The 20,123-nt window shown below is 42.7% G+C and overlaps 3 protein-coding genes across 4 annotated transcripts in view; 2 read left to right on the top strand and 1 right to left on the bottom strand.

The window, feature by feature from the left end:
- The window catches only part of LOC100695646 (teashirt homolog 1), a 35,812-nt gene extending 30,875 nt beyond the window's left edge, over window positions 1-4,937 (bottom strand). Inside the window, exons 1-2 of one of the 2 annotated variants that reach the window (XM_003443697.4) lie at window positions 4,729-4,937; window positions 1,987-2,559 (exon numbers count right to left, since the gene is read on the bottom strand). In XM_003443697.4, the coding sequence (XP_003443745.2) occupies window positions 1,987-2,026 (40 nt within the window). In that variant the 5' untranslated portion in view covers window positions 2,027-2,559; window positions 4,729-4,937. Of the gene's footprint in view, window positions 1-1,986; window positions 2,560-2,779; window positions 3,106-4,728 lie in introns of those variants that run through there. The other variant, XM_005450656.4, reaches the window with a different exon arrangement.
- LOC109204128 (uncharacterized) overlaps window positions 1-19,839 on the top strand; it is a 149,190-nt gene extending 129,351 nt beyond the window's left edge. The window contains exon 4 of the mRNA XM_025911400.1: window positions 17,030-19,839. Coding sequence (XP_025767185.1) covers window positions 17,030-17,211 — 182 coding nt within the window. The 3' untranslated portion in view covers window positions 17,212-19,839. The remainder of the gene's footprint in view (window positions 1-17,029) is intronic.
- Window positions 3,930-7,960, top strand: LOC100695385 (prostaglandin reductase 3). Its single transcript, XM_003443696.5, has 2 exons — window positions 3,930-4,556; window positions 6,844-7,960. The coding sequence occupies exons 1-2, from the start codon at window positions 4,273-4,275 to the stop codon at window positions 7,772-7,774; spliced, it is 1,215 nt and encodes a 404-aa protein (XP_003443744.1). The 5' UTR covers window positions 3,930-4,272; the 3' UTR covers window positions 7,775-7,960.
- Window positions 19,840-20,123: the final 284 nt, after the last annotated feature.

Raw genomic sequence — 20,123 nt, 5'->3', positions numbered from 1 at the left:
TCCTGATTTCCATGCCTAGTCCCACTATGAGCTATTTCCTCTTTGTGCAGTAGCACACAGAGGAAGCCACAGGTCAGTACGAGCTCCCAGTGGAGCATCGGGCTAGCCTGGTGTGTAAGTCGGTGTGTGCACGCGTATCAGCGTGACTGCGTGTTAGTCAGTCGCTTCTGGAAGCGTGGAGTGGAGGGCGTTATCTCTGACCGGCCATCGTGTTCGTGAAAGAATGGAAAACATCCCGTTTGCCAAGCTGTGATTGACCATTACAACCCATGATGTGCATGGCACTCAGTGGACGTTGTAATGGATCAATGGTTTGTGTGTATGTGTGTGTGGTGTGTGTGTGGCAGGAGAAAGGAGGGGAAGGGAGGGGTCACAGAGATGTCATGTTTTTCATGCCTCCATCTACATGCAGAAACCTAACGGGAGTCACTCTGCTCCCATCGTGGCCAACCTTTTCCAGGGGGATATTTTGCCAAAACAACAGCGGTGACTGCTCTCTCCGTCTCACACACACAAATGCAGAAAGGTACAGCGAGACTCGGTATATAAATCTCGATTCTTGCTTCGCAGTGTGGGCCAGAAAACATATTACAGGTTGCCACAAAGGCAAACGAGAAAAGGCGAAGTTAACAGCGAGCACCGGTTGAATGTTCATCCGTCCTACACTCCTTCTCATCCTCCTCCTCATCCTCATCATCACCACCACCATCATCTTCATCATCGCCAGCTCTCTGTTTAAAATGATAAAACCTGCTGAGTTCAAAGTCTTCGTCGGCTGGCCCTCCTGTTCGACCCGCTTTGCACCTCATATTTCAAAATCTCTTTAAAATTCTGTAACTGTCTTTTGTTCACTCCAGTTGTTAATGCCTAACTTCAAAGGCTCGGCCTCATTAGCACAGAGGTAGAAACCCCTGTCACTCATTTACATTTGTTTAAAGGCTGCAGGGAGACAAGAGGAAAAAGGGGGAGTCCACATCCAAACCACTAGAAGTCAACCTTGTCGGTCCTCTGCCAACACCTGGCTTTATCAGTTGGTCACATTATAAAAATCATATCCAGCAGTGGACCTCAACTGTGGGCTGATTCTTGCAGCGAATAAGGGAGGAATATTTTGGACGAGGACAGCCAGAATCTTCCATATTTTCATCTAAGAGTATATAGGAAGAGGAGGGGAATTCAAATACCTGATTTTTTTTGTTAAAGAGTGTTGGGGAATTTCTTGCAATTGAACATACACACAGTGCTTTCATCTGCTTTCTGTGCATGCACATTTGAAGAAATAAGGTGATTTTTTCCACCACAATTCCCAACTTTTTTCTTTATCCTTTTTTCTTTTTCTTCGTTTTTTTTCTTTGCTTTTCAGTTCCTGGTTAAAAGCAGGGTTGTGCATTTGAGTGGCTACCAGAAGCATGCTTGTCTTCATGGAGGGATTTATTGATGTTTATCAGGGATGAATAGATCAAAGACTGCCACATGACAGACGATCAATCACGCATCAAATCAAGGGTGGCAATCCTCTAATAAAATAAAAAAGAAAGGAAAAACCAGCTCTCGCCCGTTTTTCTCCCCCCTTTCTTTCCCAGTCAATTATTCATCATTACTCACTCTTGAACCTCAAAAACTCCCTTTTATCCCCATAACATGCCATTTAGTTTATCTCACCATTCTTAATAGAACTTTCCTGGCACAGGAGGATTTCAAAAAAAATCTCAAAGTGGCATTGCGCAGATACGTGCGTCATTTGCGCAATTAGATACATTTTAAACACAACAGTGTGTCCAGGGCTGAGTTGAGCGCTGTGTTATTAACACAAATAATTTAATTTAAACCATAAGTTGTAAAATAATAATAATAGTAATAAATCGCAGCATGCAGTACTGCTAAAGGCAAAAAAGGTGGAAGGAGAGACTTCCAATTGGCACTTGGAAATAAAAACTAGTTGGTTACTGGGATGAGAAATGGTCGTAATGGAGGGGCGGGTTCTACCTGCTGATCGCCGCGGCTCTTGCTGCTTTCTCCTCGGCATAGTGACCGTCGCGTTCCACGGTGCTTCTCATGCAGGAATTACAAACAAATGGAGTCTTATCAGTTTTGAAAAATCATCCCGTTTTTCGGGGGAGGGGTGTTGTTGATCTCTGAGCTGAGAATGTCTCTTCAAACCGGCTGCTCTTTTTTGGATGTGATAGCTGGGTCGGCTTCAGCGAGACTGAGCTCAAAAATTACGAAGGGATTCGGCCAGCTCCTGACACCTTCACGTCCATTAAAAATCATCTTCCTTCATCTCTCTCGTGGCAGAGTACGAAAAGAAGCAAAAAACCAGCACCTTGAAACCCAAGTTTTCGGTTCACTCCCTTTGGGGGAAAAACAAAAAAAATCCCCCTAATCTCCAGTGCTGTTTGGAGGGGGACGATAGTTTGCTGCGCCTTTTACGCACACCAAAACTAAAAAGAAAAAAGAAAAGAAAGAGATTTCTGGCGGTAACCAAACAAATAAGTCCCGAGTGCACACCTCTGATAAGTAATGTATCCTTGTGTTTCCTTCCGTTCTTTTGCCACAGACCTGAAAGAGAGAGAATGGAAAAGGAGAAGAGAGATAGACAGGCATTAGATGGGTTAATGTCAATCCCGTCACCACCACGCCACCTCAGCCCGGATCCAGCCTCACCAGTCCGGCGGAGACTTTTTTCCTCCCTCCCCTTCTGCCCTCTTTCTCTCCCACAGAAGAGGAAAAATAATTAAATAAAATAAATGGAGACGAGTAGGCTTTCTCTCGTACTTACGTTTTAAGAGTCGTGAAAATGATTTTCACCGCTCATCTGATCGCATGTTGGACAGAGTCGGGTTTTTTTTTTTTTTTTTTGGAGGGGTGGTTGATGCGGTGGAGAGGATATCACTTGAGAGAGAGGGGAAACAAGACGCAGGCGCATCCAAGCTTCGCCAACAACAGATCAGATCGACATGGACTAAAATATTTGTCTCTTGAAAAAGCCACAAAAAAAAGACGGGGGGCAAAAACTCCAGGGACTGATCCGCGGTCTCTCAAAAAAAAGAAAAAAATGGGAACGCGGCGGATCCAGAAGCTGTTTCAGACAGTCTCAACTGATAGACAGACGCATCGAGTGGCTTTTCCTGCTACATTTTTACTCCTCCCCTCTCCACAAGCGTCACCCCTGACAGAGGAGCCTACCTGTCAATCTTTTTAATTGTCTTGTTTTCCCCCTCTCTCTCTCTCTCTCTCCTTCTCCCTTTGCTTAAAAAAGAAGCCAAACCTCCGACAAAAGGATATGATCCTCTCAAAACTTACTGCGAGATCAGCTAACAAAACCAAACTTATCCCAACACCTCTTGCAAACTATCAAAAACAACAAGGCTCACTACTTAAGTCTGAGCTTTTTGCAACTCAGGTGACATCTTAAGATCGCCTGGTAGTGACACGGCACGAGTTAGGGCACGACTCTTGCTCCCGCTGACGCTTTAATATCCCCCAGTGCGCTCCGGCAGCGCTGTTAAGAATAGATCCTTCCAGAAAAATGACAGTCAGATGACAACAGATGATAACACAGCTGCATGGAAGGAGCAGGCAAAATAAATAAATAAACAAATAATGGAATGAGATGAAAACAAGACACTTTCACAAAATCGCCTGTGGGAGCTTTTTGGTTACAGGTGTAGTGTGGGCAGAAACATCTCTCCTATGACGCTCACAACATTTAGTATTAGGAAGAAAAGGGAAAAAAGACGCCAGTTAAACGGGAGCGCATTCGTAGTGCACGCTCGGACCGTGATTTTTGTTGTTATTTGTAGGTGTTGGAAAAAGATCCGATGGGTTGGCGTTCTTTTCGTGGGAGTGAAACGGCTGAGGATAGCCTGTGTGGGGAGACGAGGATTGATTTGTTTCACCTTAGTAGGAAGTGAGTGTTGTGTCCGGGAAGGGGAGGGACTCCCGACGACAAGTCTGAGGCGCTGCTGTGCTCCACGCTGGGGATGCACCAGTGCAATGTTTTAATCCTAAACTCGATCCCCCGCTTGTTTGCTTTGCGTAAGAGTCACGCTACGACGCATCGCGCTTTTTTTCTCCCCCCCTGTTTTTTTTTAAATTATTTTTTGGTCTAAAAGCTCGTTTGGCTCGGCTCAGCCTGGCCCGGGCCTGGCCTGCACGCCGTGCGTGTGCAGAGGGGAGGCTTCTGGTGCAGGCTAATGGCACCTGATCGACCTAATCACAGGCACGAGCACGCGTCAAGTTTGGTCGTGAACTTTGTCACATTTTGCAATCATGTCCAGGGCGCTGTTGGCGAGAAACGGCAGGAGAGCACTACCGCTAATCTACGGGGGGCGCAGAGGCACCGACACACTTTCAGGAGTTCATCTGGCTGCCAGGCGCTTCATCGTAGATATGTCCTACTCGGCGCACTTCATGGATTTTAAAGGATCCTCCATAGCGAGCAGCATGAAAAAGCTGGTAGTCACCAAGCTTAGCCCGAATTTCAGAGAGGCCGTTTCTACGCAAACCGTGGCCGTTCCGACACCCGGAGACGCGGACTTGCTGGTCAGAAATCGGTAAGTTGTTTTTGGTGACGGTGGGAACACACGGACTCTGTTTTTCTGTCGGTCGGAAAAGCGTTAGGTGACCCGTAGCGTCTTTTTTCTTTCTTTCTTTCTTTCTTTTTCTTTTTTTAAAATGCCGATCTGTCAGGAGATTGTTGAGAAGTTATTAAACGGCTCCGCTTACCTCGAATCACCCATGTCCAGCACCTGCGATCACCCTCATCATTATCATCATCATCATCGCCACAAGATGGAAAAATACGTGAGGAATAAGCGCTGTACTGTAATTCCAAGTTCCGCCCTCTCTGCATTTGTCTATCAATCCATCTCGGCATCTCTCTCTCTCTCTCTTCTATCGCTCTCTCTCCCCTGCTCTCTCTCTCTCTCTGTCCTGTCTCTACGTCACCAACCTGCAAACAGAAAGTCATGGGGGGGCTCAGGCTGGCATCAAGAGATGGAGATGATGGAGAAGGCGATGGGAGTGCTACACGGCGCTGGAATTGCAGCATCATTTCTTTCATTCACAGCAGCAGAAGGCAGAGTGTATCCAGGAGTCTGTTGTACGGGCTCTGTTGTGCTTGAACAGAGTCGGCGTTATTACAGTAACAGATAAATGAAATTAAAGCCAAAAAACATACATTAATGCTTTTTTTTTTTTTAATAGTTGGATTTCTGCATAAATTTCTGATTCCACCTCACTCTGCTTTCAGGTTCCTACAACATTGCTGGCTGCGTGCGCCTGATGTGGTTTTTAATGTTAAGTCAGCTTTACATCAGTCTACCTCAGGGTTTACTGCTGTATTTACTGCCAATAAAATACAGTCCTCCCCGAGACTGAGTGTAAAACATACAACATTAGGATCTTATTAGCTTGTAAGACAGTCGCTTGGTGCACCGAGACCTTTGACCGTCCGGGTCGTCTGTGCCAGTGATGCATCACAGTCATGGGAAGATGTTTTAACTAACAGGAGAAAGTAAACCGGAGAACACTTTGTCCCGTTTATCACGGTGTAAGAGAAATTTTAAAGGAATATAAAATACAGAAGAAGAGTGTGAGCAGTTTTTATTTAAAGAATTCATGGCTGCAGTGAAAGGAGGAGACTGAGCTTTAAAAAAAATACACACATATACATATATATATATATAATATATATATATATATGAGTAAATAAATAAAATGCGTGCAGAAATATTTTACATGTACTACAGCCCTTCACTTTCAAGACTCCAGGTGTCCCTCAGCATCTTATCTGAGCCACATGTGCACATAAATTTGGTCACGAACATGCAAAGGACACAAGTCGTATAAAATTGCAAGACGTGTCTTTTTGTAGTTTTCTGGACTTTCTGGACTGGATTTATTTTTTATCCCCAAGTGTAGCATTTATCAATACACTGTATCTTATTTTGTAATTTCAGTGGAACCAGTGTCAAATTATTAGGCTCGCTATCATTTAACAGAGCATTTTGGCCAAACCTGTGTTACCTGTTTGAAAAGTTTTTCTAGGGCTTAGGCTTGCACAGACTGAGACTTTATTGTTACAGATCCCCTGCTAATTTGGAGTGTTATTTAAACTCAGACGCATTGCTAGTTTATGCACATGCAAACAGTTTGTACCTTTTTGATAATAAAATAATACGTCGCCGTGAGGAAACTGATTCCATAGATGTGAAGAAGTCAAACCAAGGCGTTTTGTTATATCGGTGCCACCCATCTATAAACCACAGAAGCATTATCTGGGAGCTCAAAGTACACGTGTGACATGCACGGTAATGAGGCACAGCGTGCGTGCCGCTCTAAAAGACAGTAAATGATTTATTTATACGTTCCTTTCTCACATATTTGTTTCCAGCATGTTACAAAAGTAAGATGAAAACAACCGTCTTCATGTTGAGGCAAGAAGCAGCTATCTGAATTTTTTTTTTTTTTTTTAAAGTGCAGTTTGTTGTTGGTGTCTCTGAAGACAATGAATCATGACATCATGCAATGTGTTTTGTGATACAAACCTTTCCCTGTCGGTGCAGGACTTTTCTTTCCGAGCAAAGAGAAGGAAAAGAGAAAAAATAACTCATTGCCAAAACAAACCAAAGTGTTTGGGCCCTGTGCGCGCCCGTCTGCACAACAAGGAAGTTGACCTTCATACAGGATTTCAGGAAATATGTGCTTACGCTAATAACCGCATAAAACCCCGTTAACTGAAATGCAATGTTAATGTATCCATTTTGCTCAGCACATGCTGATGTAGCAGATTTATTTCCCTAACTTTTAATCCTCAATTATTTTTCTCTTGTGTTTCAGTTTTGTGGGAATCAACGCCTCAGACATTAATTACTCAGCGGGCCGTTACGACCCTTCGGTGAAGCCTCCCTTTGATGCAGGTTTTGAGGGCATTGGGGAGGTTGTCGGCCTTGGCCTTAGCGCGAGCTCCCGCTACACCGTCGGGGATACTGTGGCCTACTTCGGCAGTGGCGCGTTTGCCGAGTACACGGTAGTCCCAGCCAAGGAAGCTGTGCCTGTTCCTGCGGTGAAGCCAGAGTTCCTCACCCTTTTGGTCAGCGGTGCCACGGCTTATATTGCCTTAAAACGTCTGGGCGACCTGGCTAAAGGTGAGACTGTCCTGGTCACGGCGGCCGCAGGAGGAACGGGACAGTTCGCTGTGCAGTTTGCCAAGCAGGCTGGTTGCCATGTCATTGGGACCTGCTCGACCAACGAGAAAGCCGGTTTCCTCAAATCCATCGGCTGCGACAGGCCGATCAACTACACCGCTGAAGACTTGGCTAAGACCCTGAAGAAAGAGTATCCACAAGGCATAGACGTGGTCTATGAGTCAGTCGGAGGGAGCGTCTTAGAGCTCGCAGTAAACAGTCTGGCCAATAAAGGCCGGCTGATAGTGATTGGCTTCATCTCAGGGTACCAGAGCGCTTCAGGGATCCCACCTTTCAAAGGAGGAACGCTACCAGTCAAGCTGCTCCAGAAGTCGGCCAGCATTCGGGGTTTCTTCTTGCCCCACTTCTTAGGTGACTACAGGGAGGCTATGAGTAGCATGATTCAGATGTTTGCCAAAGGGCAGCTAGTGTGTGAGGTGGATTTCGGTGATTTGGCAGAGGAGGGGAAATTTGTAGGCTTGGATGCGGTTTTCCGGGCAGTCGACTACATGTATGCAGGGAGAAACCTGGGCAAAGTCGTGGTGGAAGTGGCACCACCGTCTGTTAGTAATAGCAAGCTGTGATTTAACTGATTGTAGATGCACTTAAGAATTCACACTTGAAATTACAGTGATTCAGTCAATAATGTATATTTGTGTAGTTTAATGAAGTATTTTTAACCACAGAAAAGCTTTTTATTTTTGTAAAATGACTGATGATGCAGCCCAGTAACTAAAAATAATGCCATGAATAAACATACAGCAACTTTGGAAAGTGATTTGGGGTTGTTTTTTTTGTTTTTTTATGTGCACATTCACTCAGCCGTCAATATATTCAGCACAGAATTTAATATAAAATATTTAAAGTTTTAAAGAAGTTTGTGCTAATCAAAAGTCACCACATACTGAAGCTCAGAAACAGAAGCTAAGGTTTTTTTCACCTCCACAAAAATTCCCGTGCCGTTTCCCCCCACACCTTCCGTCCAGCTCCGAAATCATGTTAGACCTGCTGCCATAATGCGCTTGCTTTTGGCGCTCTCGAGCACTTTATCTACCATAAATGTTTTATGATAGACTTCATTGTTTTTCTAATAGGGCCTTACATTGGTATGTGCTTGTCAAAAGTGAGTGCTGCTCCAGGTGTGCTTGGCATTTCATTGCCTGTTTGTGGCTGACAGAAACGGCATTCACACAATCAATCTTTTCATTCACATGCCCCGAAGCTGCACATAATAAAAAAAAATTAGTCCAGCTAACCAGGAGTTGGGCTAGAAAATGTCATTATTTTCTTCCACCGTGAGTAAAAAAAAAAATCACTCATAGTGAATGCTCTGCGATATGCCCTTTGACACGTTTTTTTTTCCATTTCCATTTTTTGAATTTAATTTGGCTTTTTGAAACAACAAACCCTTAAAAAATACCATTTAAAGTTTAATCACATTGCACTTATTTCAATAAAACCCAAAGATAAAACTTTAGTGTTTCTTTCAACTTTGAAAACCTTATTGAGCTTTAAAAAAAAAAAAAGTTTTCAGAGTCCCAACTTCAGCAGTATACGGTTAGACCACTCCAAAGGCAGGAAATGGACAAGAGATGCATTTAACAGTGCGTGTTGGATTACTGCACTGTGTGTCATTTTAAACAAACACCTGTTCCTACCTGGCAGGGAGGGCTGTAGTCTTCATGCACCGTGAACACGTTATTTCCTCATCCAGGTGGCTACTCAAAATATAACCCAGTGTGAAATACGTTACAGGTGTGACCCCAGCATGCAAAGCTGCTACCTTCACCAGACGGTGCAGGAAATCAGAAACACACCAGGCCAAGGCAGTTCTGAATCCGTAGTGGAGCAAGTCAGAACACCTCTCAAAGTCACTCACACGTACGCCACAGCCTGTGTCAACAAGAGACACCGTAGGTATGTTTGTAGCTTTGAGTCAGGCCCGTAATGTCTTACGTACACAGTTATTTTTAATTTTCCCAGTAACTGTTAGGTTTTTTTTTAAAACTATTTTTAGCTGCTTAAAAATATGTGTGCATGTTAATCATTGTTTCTGTTACTGTTGGAGGGGGATGACTCACGCTAGTCGTTGCTTGCAATTTTTTCGTGTAGCTTCCTCTTACAAATTTAGGTTAAAAATTATTTACTTAAATCACAGATGTGACGTTTTTGCACTCATTTATGTTTTCAGTATTTAAAGCATCACATCTGTGATCTAAAGCCTCTCGGGTCAGAATAAAAATTTTTTTTACCCATGACGGTTAAACTTTGATTGCACAATTTAAAAAAAAATGTTCTTTAAAGAATTTTATTTTATTTTTTATGGACAGTAATTAAAGCAGAAATGGAAGTACTGGGAATTGCATAGGCGTAAGTGACCAACAGAACAAACACACTTTAAATGACTGCCAGTCACCTCTTAACACCACTGCTTGCTCAGGAGTTAAAATGAAAAAAGAAAAGCAAGCTCATACATGCCGCCCACACAAAAGGTGAGAGGAGTGATGATGCAGGTGGGTGCGTAGACGAGTTTAGCATGCGTCAGTACTCCTGTGCATCCATGTTGGACTGTGAGGAGAAGGAGGAGGCCGGGTGTAGCATCTCTTCAATTAACAGGAGAGGCCCTGTCTCGCCGTCCTCCGGGGCCTACCTGTACCTCCGCTGATTAGTGAGCAGTCACAGCCCCAATTAGAGAACACAGGAACCTGGAGAGACAACACTCTTTATTTAATTGGATTGTGTTGCAGTCCTAGGCTGCTAACTGGCATCGTATTGAAGCAACCTGGAACTGCAGAGTGTAAACAAGACATTAAAGATGGTGAAGGTCTTCTAGAAAAGTATTCGCGGACTGCTGTGAGGTGGTGAAAGAAAGGAGAAAAAATCAAGAAATTAGAAATCATGCTAAGTGTCTCTCTCATTTTAGTTAAGGATTATTTTGTTGCTGCTCCTCAGAAGGGATCATTAACACACAAACTTAAATAGGTGATGTACATGGAAGCAATGAAGGGTAAAGTACATTTTCCCTTTAATGTGAATGTGGATGACTTAAATGTAATGCACTGATTATCGCAAGTATTATCAAACTGATTGCATAGGAAATTATAACACTGGAAAAAGTTAAATGTGTTGCCTCCATTGAATCGCCATCTTTTACCAGGAATTTAACTTGCGTACTAGTTACTATGTAGCATTTCAGATGGCATAACATTGTAATTTTATTTTACATTTACTACAACAGTTTCTATGTAACATTTAAGGAGAAAGCATTCAGAAATAAAAAGTTGAATCCATGAAAATTAAGCACACTGAGGGCGATTTTTGCTACTACAGTCATATTTAGTCTGGTGTGACTTTTAAAAGTTGACTGCTTTAAGCTAATGGCAGAAAAACAAATATAGTCTTTAGTGTATAACACTGCGCACTCAGTCTGCTTATGCTATATTTCCTCGTTATTTGTGCTTTAGTTTCACTTTGATGCAGCAATTATGGAGTAATTGTCACTTGTGACCATGGTGGCCACAAGCTCAGCAAAGTTAAATGTACTCTACGTTTGAAATAAAAATGTTCAGTCGTTGCTTCTTTTTTTTCCACCTTTACGTTAATTAGTGGTGATCACAACTTTTTTGTAGCTCTCAAGTCCACTTTAATTTGCCATCCAAGACAACAGCGCGGGGCTGGATTTTATTGTTGTACGCTGACATTCAGGGTAGGAAAATTCTCAAAGGTCTCCCTCTTGTTCCTTTTTTTTCCCTGCTAAATCCTCTTTTTTTCACAGTTTCTTCTTGCTGGAATATGTGGCACATAACAAAGACATCACCCTCTTTAGTGTGGGATGGTAGTCTACCTCCAGGCACCTAAGGGACACTGGCTGGCTGCTCGGTGCTGCCAGGATCTAGACAGTCCAGTTTCTTTCTCTGCAAGTCAGTCAGACCCTCTCAACTCCCCAACTCCCTGAGCCCCCATCACTCCTACCTCCGCCTAATTACCAAACCTAAAACCCCACTCAACTAATTAGCCACAGCAGACCCAGGAACTGTGAGTAAAGGTAAAGAGATGGCTTCATTCAAGTGTGTGTGTGTGTGTGTGTGATGGGGGGGTATGTGTTAAAGAGAGAGAGTGAAAAGAAAAGACAAGAGGAAAGGGAAATGGAATATTCAAGTCTCCTTTAGCGAGCACGTCTCTACAGCCAATTAAAGTCATTTATTTTAACTCTTTGCAAAACCTGTGAGTTGTGCATGACAGCATGACAGGGGGGTTGTGTTTGTGGCTGTGCGCATGTGTCTCAGGATATGTAGCCATGCACGCGTCCGCGCCTACCCTCGCACACAGACCCACAAGCGTCCACACGCGTCTCAGTATGGCTGGCAGTCTGTCGGCTTCTCTGTCTATCAGCGGAGGGAGAGCTCAGTGGGACATAAATTACAATATGCAGCAGAACCACTTGTGTAAGTCTCAATGAAGGGGAGGAATAACTTTCTTAATCAAGTTCCCGTGATTAATTGTAATAAAGGTGTCATCCGTAAATGTGTCCTCCTGATTGAGTAATTCGGGGCCGGAGACAGTAAGCACATCCCTGGTGATTGGGGGGGTTGGACAAAGTGTGGAGGAGGGAGAGAGGGAAGGTTTGTGGAGGACATAGTGAGACACAAATAGCTCCTGGGCACACTGGCAGCCTTCGCACAACTGACAGTTATGAAATACAATTATCAGTGTGATCTGCTTAAGAATTCATCAGCAGCTTCACCGGCCAATAAAGACGTTCAGAGACACAGAGAGAGAGCAAGGGAGGAGCAGTGACACAAGAGGAGAGAAGGCCCCACTGATTAAATGAGGTTTTTATTTTGTCCAACAGATTGTTCACATTATGTTACACTATTGTGAAAGGATTATCTGCAGTCTTCTTCCCGCTCTAAGAATTCCCCATTTTGTACCATATTATCCATTTAACCTCTGTTCCAAACAACTGCATTTAATAAGGATAATCTTTTTTGTGTATGGTCACTATGATTCAGTGGTTTCCATGCCAAAAACCCTCCCTGAAAAAAATAAATAAAAAAATAAGCATATGGGTTTTAGATGATAAATGAGGTGACATTTTAACTGTGGCCTGTTAATACTGCACAATGTCTTCTAATGACCAAAAGTTACACTTGGCATATATCAGCTGAGGAGTTCAAACAAAAAATCCTGTTCATTTGAATTCTGAAATGAAAGGGACTTTTTTATATATCCTAGAATGAAATGAACAAACAAAAGTCTGCTGAGAAAAAAAAACTACGAATTCTTTCTTTTCTGTACTTTTTCAACAATCACTGAGATTCTGATCTTTGATTTGGGAACTGCTGGTTTATGTTTCAATAGCTAGAAACATATAACTTTATGTCAAAGATACTGTATAATACCATACAAAAATAAGTGCACCTGAAAGGTTTAGATTCTTGTAAATCACCTAATATTATATATTCCACAGCACTCAAAAGAATCACCTTGAAGTCTCTTTAGTGATGAGAATAAAGCTTTTGCTACAGTTGAGGTCGTACAAGAAAATGAAAAGGTTCTAAGAATCAGGACATAATCAATATAATATATATAATAAAAATAATCTTAGCAGGTCTTAAAATGAGGTAAATACAAACTCCGATTAACTATAAAAAATTATATTGCAGAATTCTTTATTTAACATAAAATAAGCCAAAAGGCAGAAGCAGTGTGTTAAAAAATAAGTGCAAACTTCAAGTAGCAGCCAGGTGGTGATAACCAAATACTTGATTAACTGATTGTTAGAAAGTGTGAGTACCTCCATAAGAGTAGAAGTTTTGGTAGTTTGCTAGTCTGGAGCATTCAGGTGTGTTAACGTAATACCAAGGAAGAAATACATCAGCAATGATGTTAGAGAACTAATCGTTGCAGCCCAGCAGTTCACGAAGGGTTATAAGGCCATTTTCAAACATGTTGAAGTTCATCATTCTTCAGTAAAAAACATTTTTTACAAGAGCAAAACATTCGAGACACTTGCCAATCTTCCCAGCAAATTCACCCCAAGGTCAGACTGTGCAATGAGAAACTGCAAAAAACCCAAGAGCAACACCTCTGACTCTAAAGACCTCAGTCAGCAAATGCAAAAGTTCATGTTAGTGGAATTAGAAAAAGACTGAAAAAGTAAGGCTTGCTTGGAAAGGAGGAAAGCAAAAGCTTTTTTATCTCTAAAAAAAGGAAGATGGTAGCACAGCTAAGTTATACTAATAACCCACAAGATATGTTAGACAATGCCCTTTGGACAAATGAGACAAAAGAGGAGATGTTTGGCCATAATTTACAACCAAACACAACATATCACAAACACCTCGTACCAACTGTCCAGCACGGTGGTGGTGGAGTGATGATTTGGGCTTAAACTTAAGCACCAATTCTCAAAGCGTTACAGCATGCAGCAAAAGGGGCAAAGAGTTAACACCAACCAGTACAGGAAGAAACTGGTAGAAATAGAGACAGGCCACAAAGAGCTAAAACGACAGGACTATAAATACACAAAAACCAAACTCACTAATAGAACACAGCGAAAATAACCAGGGTGTGGAAAACAGACAAAGACAGAAAATACAACAACAAAAAGACAGAAGAGAAGTGATTAAAAAACAAAACGGGAATCGGTTAACACAAAAACACAGCACAAGAAAACACAGGACACCCAGTGTAAAGGTAAACACCGTGAAACATGATGGAAGAGAGCTGCAAAATGAAAACAAGATCCAGACCCATAATGAAAACCCCAAACCATGACAGCCTCCTGCAAAACATGGCACAGACTCCACACACGGAGCCCTTATCTCAAAATCGTCTGTGTGTAGTTACATGAAGAGACTTTGAGACATGCTAAATCCACATAAGAGCTGTTGCAAGTTCTCCCACAGGATTCCAGCAACGTACCTGCCAAAAGCCTCGAAACACTCTGCCAGGTAGACTCATTTAAAAGGCAGAAACATTGAACTGATTTAGATGATTTCCATTTACTGCACTTTGTAAGGTTCAATTCACGTACCTATATATATATATATATATATGCTAAAATGTTTATATCATAAACTAGACATGCACAAATATTTTACACAAAGCTTTGCCTGAACTGAACATTTTTGCCTAAATAAAGAGTAGCGAGTTGGACAACCAAAGGCTTTTAGATCAAGCATGGTAACCAAGGTAACTTTTGACAAATGATAATTGTGTGCTGGTGGTCAAGTTCAAGAGCAACTCAAAAAAAGCACACATTTTTAACAATGATGATTTAATACAAAAAAAAATATCGGAACCGTTTTAATTTATAACCATCATAACAGTGTAATAAAACATTATTCTAACACACTGTGCATAAAAGATCAAAACAAGCACTAATGTTTCTATTTGACAGATAAAATCACACTCAGTAACATTCATCATGTCTTTCTGCCTACATTGACCCTTCGGGGCATCTTCTGTGGCCTCAGGAGGGGAGTGAGGGTCCCTCGCTGGGTCTGTTCAGATGTAGATATACACTCAGGTGAAAGGCAAGGGCACTATTCACCACAGCAGGATTAATGGCAACATTGTCACCAGGCTGACCAGCCCCACATTTCTATTGGCTGGATAAAGAGGAAAAGTAAAGATGGCGGTGGGAACAAGGGGAAATATGAACACCCTGTCGGTGTGATGACGGACAGGTCCTCAGCTCAGCTCCCCCAGGTCCCTCCCCGTCCTCATTCTTTACTGGCCCGAGTTGGCTAGTGAGGCAGCATCTCTGCGGCCAAGGACACAAGGGTGTCAGTGATGCGTCTGGGTAACATCGTTCATCAGGGCGCATCGGTAATGGGTAGCTCTCTGTGACAGTGGTCATCAGGACACAAAAGCAAAAGGGCCTATAAACATCACATGACAGATGGCTGGGAGGACAGCTTTGGACAGGGAGGGAGGGATGGAGAGCGAGAGATAAAGTGAGCTAGAGGTAGAAGGACAGAGCTGGAAGAGAGATCTCAGGCTGGATTGTTAAGTCTTAGGAAAAGTCTCAAGTGCTGGATGGTTTATGAATGCCCATGTTCAATGTCAGCTGTGAAGGGAAAAACTAGAAACCACCGGGGAAATGCTTCGCAGCTGACGTCCGACAAAAAGCCCTCAAATGAGCAAAGTCGGTGCAAAAAAGCCCAGTGAAATAGTTGATATGCAGAAATGAATGCAAATTATTTTGTCTCATTGCAGTGAAAACACCAGTTTTTAACATTTGTAATACATCTGAAATGCTGTTCTGCTGTTTTTTATGCAAAGTTTAATTTTTAAGAGTTTGTATTTTCCTTTCTTTTCTTTTTTTTAATCTCCTGGTTAGTTAAACTGCATTTCAGTTGTGACTTTGACCAATTAGTGCAGTGAAACACCTTCAGCATGGTGGGTGCGGTCTAAGAAAACAGATAAGCGGCAGTCCGATATGAAAGCTGCGCATGCTTAAAAGCCCAACAGTGAAAGAAATTTAAAAAACTGTGCTTGGAAAGTAAGAATGAGACATTCAGGCCGATGTAAGAAGACTTCACCAAAAGGACGTTTAGCACAGTTTTCACTTTGAAAAGTTTGACAGATAAGCGCCTCCCACTGGAGGAGATGCTGAAGGAGGAGGATGTTTTTCAAGAAATTACAGTCTTAAGCAGTCTGAAGCGGAGTGAAAGTTAAGGAATAATTATGGAGGTGATAGCAATGACAGAAAGCGAGAAACAGGTTGTGTGAAAATGAGGTGAGGCGAAGGTGTCGAGGGCTGTCACAGAACTGACTGCAGAACCTGTTGTAGGTCCCTGTAGAGGGAAGGCAATTGTTGTGTTAGCAACACCTTTGTCACCTCGGGATGTATACTTTGTCTCTGCGTGTTTACAGGGACATCAAATCCCAAATGTGAAGTATCGTCTTCAAAACAGAGGGAAGTGCAGCTCTCTGCCCTCCATAGCGACGCCGCGGGCCATGCTACGTCTTTTTCTTTGTTTTGTGGAAACAGGCTTGCCCGTCCATTAATCGTCATCCATCCATCCTGCGCACCTGTATATAAAAGGGAAATTAGAATATCCATCACTTGAGCGAAACGTCACCGTGATTGATGGGTTAGTCACAGGATCCCCTCCGTTTCCTCCTCAAGTCTGTGTTTCAGCAGTGAGAAGTGAACATTATCTAGCGCCATGATCAGATTTAGTCCACACATTTCCATCTAGGAGAGCATTTTTGAGCGGATGATACACAATCCACGCGAGGAGGCAGCCAGCAGAAGGTTTATGGAAATCTAATATCATAAGGCTTTTTGGTTTGTTAGACTTGTTATTCGTGGAGTGGGCTGGTGACACTTTTGATGTAACAGTATAAGACAATGTAACGAGGCAGAATCTCATTTTGTTGAAGTGTTTCTGTCAAACTATGGTCTGAAGGATGATGGGGAAAATCTGTGCAAACAGGTTTTGAGTGGGGTGTGCTAAGACTAAAATACCAACTGTTCTCAGAGAGAAGCCTTTGGTAAATAACAGGAAACATCCTCTGAGAAGGCGATATGAATGCCAGGGAGTGTGGAATCCATATTTGCCTTTTTTTTGTAAAAATGTTAAGTAAAAAGCAAATGGTTAAAAAAAAGCATAAATAGATGGGGCAACCAGATGATGGGAATGTAACTTGGAACTGCTTCTTGTCATAATCATCTGCTGTCAATCCAGAAACATGGGTGTTTAAAAATCCATCTCGGTCAAGTTTATGTCTCCTTCTTTGTCTGATTCCCCCCTGTTTGTGTGTGTGTGTGTGTGTGTGTGTGTGTGTGTGTGTGTGTGTGTGTGTGTGTGTGCTTTGACGAGGTGGAGACAGGAGCCCTAACGCTGCAGGATGGAGAAAGGTGAACAGGAAACAGAAGGTGCCCATGGAGGAGGTATATGACATCTGTCAGGATCCAGGGTGGGCGGGGGATTCAGCGCCCCCCTTCTGCCGGCCGAGGGTCACCCATCGCACTGCAGTCGCTGAAGTTGTCACGACACCGTGACACTTCCTTGGCAATGGTGGCTGAGAGCCGGACAGCCCTCGGACGTTCAAGACACACACATATTTTTGAGTAAATTTGTCTGAGGGGAGTGGGGGGCATTTTGTATGAGCTGTTTGTTCCTTCTCTGTACAGAAATGTCAGCGTCTTGCTTGTTGTTTCCTCTTTCTTTTTTTCCCCCCTTCCCCTCTCTCTTCAGGGTCCTGGATAGAGGAAGGTCAGCTGACACGGCAAGGTCGACAAACAAACAAACAGAAGGAATTAAAATGGAGAAAAACAGGGCAGATGAAATGTGGCGGTGTTTTTTTTTGTTTGTGTTTTTTTATCTGTGTGAGGGCTGATGGCTTGTAGCAGCCATTACTCTCTGTTGTGTCCTCTGCCCCCCATTGGTTGCAACAACACCGCCTGGCACTGCTGCCAGTGTCACGTCATCTCATACTTCTGCTTAACTACACGGACAACAAGGGCCACTTCACACCAGGATCAGTTTACTATTTCTCAGGCAGCCGTGTTTGCTCAAGGTGGCAAAGGTCATTCACAGTGGATTTGATAAAAATAATTTTCCTCAGCCAGCATGAGTTCAAATTAGATTTTATCCCTTTTTTTTTCTCCTCGCCCTCTCTCTATATGAAGGGGAAAACAAAGGAAGTATACCCGCAAAAGTCCACTCAAACACTTCACAGTAGCCTGGACCCAGACCTCTAGCTCGCTGCCAAATATCTGATTTCTTCATGAAATGGCAATTCAGTCTGATTATCTCATCAGGCTAATTGGAGCATCTTAATGTTCTGTCTAAACTGATGATGTCTGGCTACCCTCGCTTTTACAGCATTTATCACACAAACCAAATGACAATACGTTGACCTCATGATTAGCTCGGCTAGTCCACAAACAGACAGTTTATAAAGAGAGATTTGTTTGTTTGGTTGAAAATCGTTTTAGAGTGAAAGATGAGAAATGTGGATAAATTATAACTCTGAACTGATCTTAAAGTCCTAAATTCATTCACATTTAATCTATAGAGTGCAGGAAACTGTGCTGTAGGTACATTTTAGGACAGTTTTAAACCATAAACAATTTTATAGCCCTCTTGAGTGGCAGTCTTGTGAAAAGATGAAGGAATGTTGTTATAGATCATGATTTGAAAGTAAAGCCTTGCCTAGAATTGTTTTTTACCAGCTATTGTGCAGAGTGCAAAGCACAAAGTCGAGCGAATTCAGACTCAAGTGCAAGCATGAAAGTTTTTCTGGTGCTAAATTAATTTCCAACTCGGGCTTACAGATGAAAAAGAATGATGCCGTCATTTAGGCTTCACCGCGTGGAGCCGGCTCAGGCTGCTGCAGGTGAAGCCTGGGCCTCACCCTCGCAGATCTGTATGCAGAGTGTGCCTTTAAAAAAAAACATGTTTCTTTTGTTTATTCTTTGCGTTGTCTTTTCCTTTCTGTGTGGAGTTTTGACATCGGAGATGACAGGTGTCTGTGGAGTGGAGGAGGAGGAGGAGGAGGAGGAGATGCTGGTAAGAAAACAATCTTTGACTGCCTGTGGGTGAAGGCAGACTCCTCTAGGCAAAGCGGCCTTCAGCGTTTAGCTGGGGGCGCAGTATCAAAATCACAGCCACTGCTGTACCCCTAAGGCGCTAATCTCAGCCAGTTACCGTCAAGTGCTGCTTCTTCTTTATATAATCCTTCATTCCCCCCCTTCCCTCGGCTCTCTCCATCTCCGCCATTCCTCCGTTTTCCCAGACCCAATCCGCAGAGATGTGAGGATAAATGACAGTTTGAGAAGGTGCAGGGGAAGCCAGGCATCTTGAATCCAACATTGTTTCTTTGCTTACCAGTGTTAAATCCAAACTGCGCCGCTTTCAGAAAAACGGTTTGCTGGAATTGTAATATCATAATTAGCACGGCTTCTGCGCTTATCTCCACTAAACTAGGCGTCTCACCAGATGCCGAGGAGACCTCAGCCGTCATTCAGCCGCCTAGATGGAAAAGGGTTGTTGTTTGATCACTGGATGACTGCTAATTTAATAAGTGTTAACTATGGTGCGGCCAAGCGAGCGGGAGGAAAAAAAAAAAAGAGAAAAAAGGGAGGGAAAATGTTGAAGTAAAAAGCATTAAGATTAACTGATGACATGTTCAACTGTGCGCATAATATGAGGCTTAGTTAAGTACGCGCATGCTGTTTGTCAATTATTTAAAACCCCAGGAAATTAAGTCCAGGTAATCTCATAAGGTGTAAATAACATTCTTTTTCATGGCAGCTTAATTGAATTCATTTGACACTGTTTAGAAATAACAGAATTAGATTTGCTTTCACATGAAACCAAAGACTGTCACAGGGAGCTCTTTGTAAAGTTGAATAGAATTGGAATTAAAGTTTAGTATTTCAAACACATCTGGAGGGATCAGATATGAGAATAATTGAAATAACAGAGGATTACTCGTGCTCCCTGCCTTTTGCAAAAGAAACCAGTGCGGACTACAGTAATGTTTGCAGCACGTCAGAGGTCAGAACTGACCTGTTATCTGTGGGAGAGCAGCACATAAATGCCCCCAAATGCAAAACATTTGGCATTAAAAAGGATCTCGACCCTCTGCTGACTTGTAAATGGGGAATAAATTCAATTTCTACTCTCACTTCAAAACATTTTCTGTGATTATTTTAATCTTCAGTGTTTCACGTGGAAAGTAACTTTAGTTTTCGTACATTTATTTGTTTGCCACTGCCGGTTATTCCACTGCAGGCCCCCACTATATTAAAGCATAAGCTGAAGACCTAAAAAAGATAAGTAAATGTGTTGCTGGTGAGGAATGAAGCAAAGATGTTTGACAGCGGGTTGTAAAGACCAGGCAAGCCATGCAGACACAGAGACAGTGGCCTCAGGCATTTCTGATTTGGCCTTACTAGTGGGATGG

This window comes from Oreochromis niloticus, linkage group LG11 (assembly GCF_001858045.2).
Source record: "Oreochromis niloticus isolate F11D_XX linkage group LG11, O_niloticus_UMD_NMBU, whole genome shotgun sequence".
Classification (NCBI taxonomy): domain Eukaryota; kingdom Metazoa; phylum Chordata; class Actinopteri; order Cichliformes; family Cichlidae; genus Oreochromis; species Oreochromis niloticus.
The sequence above is the reverse complement of the archived record's forward strand: the minus strand, read 5'-3'. Positions and strand labels throughout refer to the sequence as shown.